A 9,062-nucleotide genomic window follows, 5' to 3' on the forward strand; every position below is an offset into this window, starting at 1 on the left:
TTTTTAAATTGCAACGCACAATACGTTTGTGGAATGAAAAACACATGGTTGCAAACAAACAAACACAGTTCCATTACTTTGTGGCTTACACTACACTACTTTTTGCAAACATCCTCCTCAAATATTTCTTCTTTTCTTGTTGGAAGTGGACCCATTGTTTACCATTGTGCAGAGGTTTTACAGTACAAAGCAAACACCACATAGGCTTAGCAAGCTCCCATCAGTGGCTTCGGTGCACTGAACATGTGAGGTGTTCAGTGCAGTGACTTTTCAGTTCAAGAAAAGTCAAAAGTACGTTAAATTTGTGGAAAAGTTGAATGGCACATAATTGACTGTTTAAATGTGCATCAACTGTTTTGTTTGCAACATTGAAAATTGGGACTGGGTTGCTGTCCCATTGACAGGACAGATACACTGATCAAGTAATGCCTTATGTGTCCCTCACTGGTTGAGTGTTACTGAAATTGTTTTGCCTCCATCTTTATTTGGTGTGAAACTGGAGCCGATTTCTGAACTTAAGGTTCATATGTTACCAAAAAGCAAAGGAAAGTAACTTGTGTCACATGAGACTCTGCTCACTCTCTCAAACTCTTTCATTCTCATATCCCTTCAACTGCAAAACCTCAAACCCTGAGCTTTACAGAGTGAGTGTCTTACACTGACCAAAAAAAATGAAACGATGAAACCAAAGTGAAGCGCTAAAAAAGCTAATGCAGATGAGAAAATGGCCCATGTTCAAAAGGGTGGCAGGATGTGGGGGGCTTCTCCTACATGTCACTACTTTAAAAATAAACAGTAGGGCCAGGGACAGTGTTGTTGGCCCTGGCATATAGGGCATAAAAGAAGTAGTATAAGGACAAAGTTACATAACCAATGCCCTTGTCACTTTCATTCAGGTATTTATTTGCACTTATTTCCTCATAAACTATTACACACCAAATCTTCTGTGATTGTCCTCTAAGAAATTGCTACAACTGCACAAAACTGTCTGTTTACAAATTAATTTATGTCCATTTAATCTAATTACCTTCAGTCACAATCTGGACATGTTCCAGAATTATTCAGGGAGGATTCTCAGGTTTAACACAAGACATGTTCTTCTTGTTTTACTCCTATTTAAGTTTTGGATTATTCATGCAAACTGTGTGACACAGGTTAACTGCTGCTTCAGGACAACATCTCAGATTGTTTATTCAGAAGTGACAGGCAGCTGATGTACACTGGTCCAGCAGCTTGTAGACTACTGATATACTACATAACTTGTTACTTTAAGTCCCAGGAAAAATTATTCTTCTCTGCACATGTAAAAAACAGACATTTCTGTCTTTAATCAACAACAAACTGGTAATTCAAGAAATGTCAGTTCTTATTGTTATGGATTAAATATTATAATATCTAGTATATTTCTTATATATTTAAACTATACGCGTGTCATCAGCGCATAAAATCAGCAGAAATCTGAAGAAATACAACAGAGTTGTTGCTGAATGAATGGGAAAACAACTGGAATACAATTGCAACGAGCAGCTCAGAGTGACACTATCACAGTATATTAAGTTAAACACACGGAAATGTCATATTGTTGATGCATGTTCATAACTTGATATATGGCCCAATGTTATCTTTCACACCACACTGGCCCTTGACAATGTTTTTCCTCAAATAGAAAAGATTTCTCAAAGTAAAAACTAAACTGAAAGTACTGATGAAGCTAACAAAAACTAAATGGAGAATTAAATCAAATCTAAAAATACTATCAAAATACATTTGATCTCGGACACCCCCCTGGGGGAAGTCCAGACCCCAGGTTAAGAACTGGCAATGTAAGTCTTGCAGTTCATAAAATATGTACGCTATAATGCTTTTACAGACACAGAGAAAGTCATATTAACCTGCAATAATATTTGATTAGGATAAATAAACAGACTGAAGTCATCACCAATGCATTTCTTTATAGAGACAGCAAGAAGAAACAAGTATGGATACCATGAAGGTGAAGTAAAGACAAAGTTTGAGGAAAGTCTGCAAAAACACAGTTACATATTTATGGTTCTCCTGTGGTAATGATGAGTAAGGCATACGTCTTTCATCATTAATACATTTTTCATCATTCTTATCCAATGGTACCAGTTTGTTTCTTGGAACAGACAGATGGCCTCTGATTACCGCAGTACTGATCATCCAATTTGTGCTCACCTGTGAAAAAACAGAAAAACAAATATGTAAACAAACAAACAATATATAAATATATATATGTATATTCTTTCAGTGTACAAACTCAGGAAGGAAGTAACTACAAACTGATTTATGCAGTGCACGTATTTTAAAACCACTCGCCACAGAATTTGCTTCTGTGTGTCAACCTATTTTTCAATGTTCATTTGATACACGTTATTCCATCAGCTCACATTAAACTTTTTCAATAAAAAAAACCAAAATAAACCAAACAAACAGCTTCCTTATAACTATGATCAACAGTAGCACCCACATCTGTAACTATGAAATCATTGGCGAAAATAATGTTTTAGCAAAGTAGTGTAACCATGATGTTTATCAGCTGGCCTTTAAAAAAGATCACAGCACAGTGGATGCAGTGTTGACAGTTTCCCATTTCTAAACTTATTGGCAATTAAAAGCATTTGTTAGAGGCCCATTTTTGGACTTTTCATCTGAATTTATATCAATTGTGACAGATTTATCTTTGTCTAAAATGATTTACAATTTCTAACGTCCACAACATACTGTTCAATCAACATCAGGATGTGGGTATATGAGACATGAGATATCTGTAAATGTGTTCTCCTACAGGTTTGTTTTGTGTTAATTTTGTTAAATAATATTTGTGTTTTTGATAGAGAGACCCAGAGATGCATTACAAATTTCACTGAAAACTATTCATAAAGTCAGTTAAGTAATTAAAATCATATTGTATCATATTGTCATTTGAAATAAATGTGACCTGAATTGGCCTGTTTTATCACTGCTAGTGTCGTCTGCAGAGACAAATCTTTACTTTATGCCTACTCAGAGCACAGGATAAAAAACTACATGTTTCACAATACCTCCAAAGTTCATTGCCAAACAGTCTCCATTCAAGTGATTATCAGGCATTCCTGAAGACCAATAGATAGGTGAGCCAATAGGTAAGTCGAAGGGTGTACCATCACTCCAGAACCAAATGCCCTCCTAGAAAATCAAAGTATGACTCACTATGGTTTAAACAAGTGTGATTATTTTCATGTAGTCAATTATATACTGTACCTGTTGTGCATCAAAGCCTCCGACCCATGTGAGCCGATAAGACTTAGTGAGCCTCAGTAAAAGACTCTGAATCACATGATATTCACAAAAGCTGTGCAGCGATGCAAGGTTTCCACCTTCGGATTGACAGTTCTTCTAGAGAAATGAGAAAGACAGAGAGAATAAACCCGTGTAGGACACAAAGTGCATGAAAATGACACCTTTTTAAATATTGTGCCTCTTTGTTATAGAGTGTTATAAGTGTTCCAATAACAGCACATAAAAGTACCTCAGCATTAGCCCAAGTCATGAGTTTTGGAACATAAAGGAAACAGCGGCCAATGTCAGCAATCCAACCACTGGGACAATGTGTTGAATTTGTGTTCAAGTCCGTCTCTCCTGAAAGCAAATGAGTAACAAAACTCAACAGTGAAGGTACCCTAACATCCTGTAAACACTTACACTGCTCAGGGCCACAGGGGTGCAGACCATTGCAGCTGTGTTTGGGGTAGGTCGCTAGTCTATATATTGGCCAAATACCCCAACAGAGCTGAAGAAGGCTCAACATTTGGTGACCTTAATAGTCTTTGCCAAATGCCTTATGCCTGGCTTAAATTTCAATCATACATTTGCTGGCCTCTAAGGGGCAGCAGAACCAAGAAGTTCACATCAAAGTCTGGCTGCTTTTCTTTCTCTGAGACAAGCTAAGAACAAGCTATAACACTACTTATAAAATGTATTTCTGAGATTTTGGCACCAACTTAATTTATACATAGACCTTAAATTATTATATTTATTATTTCTTCATTAAAATATTTAACCATTAATTTTGCATTTAATTATTGAATAATATATTGCTAAGAATCATAGTCATGTACTGTGGAAAAAAATGTAACTAAAAAGTTTTACTACACTAAGTTATAATAATAATAATAGTAATAATATAATATAGTAATAATAGTAGTTGAACACATTACTACTCACCTGCAGCTCTGGTCAGAGCTATTATGGCGCAGATGAGAGAAGACACAGTCAGCATGTTCATGGTGGAGATGATGCAAATTTTAAAGATGATGATGATCAGTCTTCAGTCTTCCTGAGTGGATGTGTCCAACTTCAGATGGACCAGCTTTTATAGACAGGGAATTGTCTTTCTTTCTGTTTGAGACAAACATATTAAACTACTCCTCCCAATGTATGAGTTACAACATATGCATGCACAGAAAGACATGTAATGGTTTTCTAAACTGAGTCAGCACTTGCAAAAGTGTGATTTATTTTAACACTGAGGAAGGTTTGAGAAATGGGAGTATAAACCTCTTCAAGAAAAATAAATCATGAAGAAAAAAGGGAACGGATGGATAGAAAAGGTTGAAATCTAGATATTGAATGATCAAATCAACTCATTAAGTGAAACATGTTGTGTTTATTTGAATGTCCTTATTTTGAAATGGCAAAAAGAGTAAAAAAGTGAATTTGTTTTATCAATGTAATATATAATGCACATTCAATATATACTGAAGTTCCTTTATCAGAAGGGATTGTGATGGCTGCAGCCTGGGTTTACACTAAAGGTTTGTTTGGTAATGATTTCACTCATCCTCACTTTTACATTACTTTGTTTTCACAAGGTTGCTATTTATTTGTAGATTGTTTTGTCACAGCAAAGTTTGTCCCCTTGTATCTGTTATCATCAAAAAAAAGTTACATTGCAAAAGTAGTTTGTATCCCCCTTGATTTGTTAATTACAAACCCACACCAAAGGGCTGATGTTGTTTTTTTTGCTGATGTTTAACCTGCTGAACACGATAAAACACTAGGAACTAAAACTTTCTGTATGTTGAAATAACACAAGAATTGAGTAAAAACTTTTCTTTGGAAATTGAGTGAACTGATTGTTAGCCCCAAAGCCTGAACGGAACTGCAAACTGCTGCAAAAAAAAAAGATTAACACTCCTACATCTGGAAATTATGAAAATCTAGTACACTGCTAAAAAATCAACTATATTCTTTTTCTCAGTATTGTGTCATATTTCCACACCAGTGACATTCATTGATAACCTCTTTTTCTTTCCTTTTTATTTGTATATTCTGTTATTTCTGTTTCTTTATTGTTAGTGATGAATGTTAAGGTTTTGTATTTGTACTGGTTTGATTCTTTTCCTTGATTTGAATCCTTCCCTCATCCTTTCTGAAGGAGCAGCTGTAACAATGCAATAAATAAAGTTTAGAAAAAGAGCTTCCACAGAACTTTGAAATGACAAGGTCAGTATTAAATACCACAGTGGAGACAACTGTATTAGAATGTGATACAGGTTTGATTCATCTCAATTCATTCCAGCATCACTTATTCATTTATTTATTTGCTTTTATCATTCTACATTTACCGCACTACACTGTTTACCTGCTGTTTTTTGCACATTGTAATGCAATTGCACAGTTTACATGCTATACTGTTTAAATGCTGCTCTTTTTACACCTTTAGCACACTTGACTGTACTGTACAGTAGAATAGTATACAGTAGGTTTACTGGTCGGCACTTTCTTAGGTTCTGTGTCCTGTCCTGTGTTACTTTTTGTTGTCTGTCTACACTGTCTATCTGTACTGTTTTTCGTCTGCACTGTTTGCACTAGGTTGCAGTCGACGCACTTTACATAGCTTGTGTTGTTTTGTAGCACCTTGGTTTTTGGAGGAACGTTATCTCGTTTCTACTGTGTACTGTGTACCACTGTGTATAGTAGAAATGACAATAAAAGGCACTTGATTTGACTTGACTTGTAAGGCTTTCTGCAACACCCCTAAGTGGAGATTTGTCTTCAGCAGTTTGTGGCATTATTATAACACATGACATCACAGTTTCACCAAATGATGCCAATATAGGCAAAATACAACTATGTAGTGTGCAAATAGGAACATGCAGTTTGATGCAGTTTTGCTGAATTTTTTGTCTGAGAGTCGAATGATCGACATTGGCAAGAAAATCTTTGGAAACACCTAGACACATATATTTCTTTTGTACACATTTTATCTTTTTTTGTTTTTCTTCAATCAAAAGGTTTTAAATGGATCGAAAAACTGGCATGCTTCCTGAGTATGGAGTGGTATCATTGCTGCTTGAAGCTGCCTTGCACAAAATGCAGATCACCCACTCCTTCATTGCCAAAGCATTCCCAGATCATCACATTTCTGCCTCCATTCTTATGAGCTCTGCATCTGACACATGGTGTTCGCTTAGATTCAAACACCTCAAACTTTGATTCATCAGTTTACAAGACATTGTTTCAGTCATCTAATGTCAACTTCAACCTTCTTCTGATTTGCTAGTTTTTCTTGGCAACTCTGTCCATGAGTGCGGCTGACCTGTGACTCCTATGCCCAGTGTCAAAGAAGACACTAGTAAATACATGTCATCTTGGGCAGATGTGCACTTTATAAAGAAATCTTTATAAGTAAGTCTACATTTGGCTTTTTTTGTTCTAATTTACACTACAAATGACAGGTCACTCTCCTCATAAAAGAAGAGCCAAATATACACTCATATTATTGGTTAACTGGACATGAACTTATTTTAGGATGTTTTAACACCCAGGAGGGACATGCCTGATCAGCGGAATAGTTTCTCCTTTTTGTATATTATCTGATCCTTTTACAACCAATTGACTGAATACAAAAACTAAAAAAGATAGAAATAATGTGTGGAGGTGTTTCCAAGCCTTTTTCTGCAAGTGTAATTTAAAAATATGTGCTCCTTTTTTTGGATGTTGGTGCATGTTGGTGCACAGCTAGAAAGTCACCGGTTTAAATCTGCCTGCTGGCCCCAGGGTGTACCCCACCGCTCACCCAATGACAGCTGGGATAGGCTCAAGCCCACCACAACCACAAATAGGATTAACAGTTATTGGTTATGGATGTTGGGGTACCTTACATTTTTAATTTTTTTGTTCTCAGGAGAAAATAATCTGAACTCAAACTCAACACTTTGTACCATTGGTTTTGACTGTTTAAAGTGGCCACTGTTTCCTTTATGTTCCTGCACCCCTGAATTATGGGACACAACTTGAAGTCAGTTTTTTGTAGTTCTGTGTTTGTCTTTTGTGTTTTGAACACGTTTTAATGTGATAACAAAGAGACACAATATTTAACAAGGTATTATTTGTAGTCACTTTGTTTCTTGCACTGCTCCATTCTCTCTGTGCTTTTTTTTATTTCTGTAGAAAAACTGTCAGTCCAAATGTGGAAACATTGCATCAGTGCACAGCTTTGGTGAACATCATGTGATTCAGTGTCTTTTGCTGAGGCTCACTATTTCCTATCCATTCACATGTTTTTTTTTCAATAAAAACAGCATTAACTTTTTATCAAGTAGAGCTAAATCATCAGAATACACAGGACAGCCTTGGCTCCCCACATGCATCATGAGTCTAGGCTGCCCATGAGCCTGTCACCGGTTACCAGTTTCTTTTTACTATATTTTGTTGGTCCTGTTCCCTGCAGACCAAAAACATCCATTAAAAGCTGCAGTTTTGGTGTTGGTCTGAGGTCATCTATCCATCACAGGCCCTTGTGAGAGTTGCTCAAATCCTTTTATGTTTGCCCATGTTTTCTGCTTTCAACAACTTCAAGGAGTAAACTCTCACTTCTTGCCTAATATATCCCACCCACTTCCAGGTCCTATTGTAACAAGAGAATCAGTGTCATTTACTTCACCTGTCTGTGGTATCAAAATCACCTTTGCGGGCTAAATGTGGACTGTGTTAAAATGTGCTTACAAATGCAAGTGGCATATTAGTTAGAAAGATTATATTGTGGTATGTTATTAGATTACACTGGAACTGCTCAGGACTAACTGCACTGTGGGACCAAAGACACTAATAGATTTAGAATAAGGCTAATGTTTTCCGCTTCATCCTTTTTTTATTTGAAAAATAGGAAAGAAACAAATGCTCCCTAGGAGATCAATTAAGCAATTTGGAAAACCAAAAATGCTCACTACAAAGATGGGAGGTAGGTGAACACACTGGACAATATAGAAAACAGGTCATTATACAAGTAGAAAATATACTAAGTAGGTCTTCTATGAACCATCATCCAGCCATGCCATGGACCATGAAATCATTCTTGTTTGGACAAAATATAATACAAATTATTATTTTTAACCAAAATTTTCAAAATTGGCATAAAAATACAGATTCTACAGATAATACAGATAATTTTTTAACGTGTAGGATTAAGTCACTCGTTCATCTAAGGGTTATGCTGTAATTGTAGCGACAACCTGACTTTATCACTACCTCGTTAGAATTAAATATCTAAATATTTCTCCTAGTTACTGGGAACTCTTCTTACCACTAGATTTTTTGGTCTTTAACTGACCAGTGATGGTTAGTGCATGTTATACACTATGTTGTTTGACACCAAAAAATAACATTGAAATTGTCATTCCAATCCCTGAGTAATTCTTTTCATTATGTAAAGGAACAATACCAACACAAATCTTTAACATTCATGAATAGGAAAAACATGATAAAAAAATATTAAAATATGAAATAAAAACAGGAGTGAAATAAACAGTGCTGTATTTTCTTTACAGCTTCCAGGATAAAGACAGTTATTCATCATTTACCCAAAGTGGCAAAACCCTGTTTCCCTTTAAGTCATGCAAAATAGCAAAAACATGTCTTTCCAGACAAAATGAGAAATCGCAGTCTGGGAAGTGGTTACTCAATCTGAAAAACGCTGACAGAACAATTTGCATATATATGTTGTAACTCCTCATACAATGGGAGGAGTTGTTCAAAGTATTTGTCTCAAACAGAGGGAG

The 9,062-nt window shown here is 35.9% G+C and overlaps 1 protein-coding gene across 1 annotated transcript; it reads right to left on the bottom strand.

Moving 5' to 3' along the window:
* Nucleotides 1-1,813: 1,813 nt before the first annotated feature.
* On the bottom strand, nucleotides 1,814-4,380 carry LOC137137667 (ladderlectin-like). Its single transcript, XM_067524219.1, has 5 exons — nucleotides 4,225-4,380; nucleotides 3,530-3,639; nucleotides 3,262-3,396; nucleotides 3,063-3,186; nucleotides 1,814-2,196 (listed from the first exon to the last, which is right to left on the bottom strand). Exons 1-5 carry the CDS (start codon nucleotides 4,283-4,285, stop codon nucleotides 2,114-2,116), a joined length of 513 nt encoding a protein of 170 aa, XP_067380320.1. The 5' UTR covers nucleotides 4,286-4,380; the 3' UTR covers nucleotides 1,814-2,113.
* Between the last annotated feature and the right edge of the window lie 4,682 nt (nucleotides 4,381-9,062).

Source organism: Channa argus, chromosome 12, assembly GCF_033026475.1.
Source record: "Channa argus isolate prfri chromosome 12, Channa argus male v1.0, whole genome shotgun sequence".
NCBI classification, from domain to species: domain Eukaryota; kingdom Metazoa; phylum Chordata; class Actinopteri; order Anabantiformes; family Channidae; genus Channa; species Channa argus.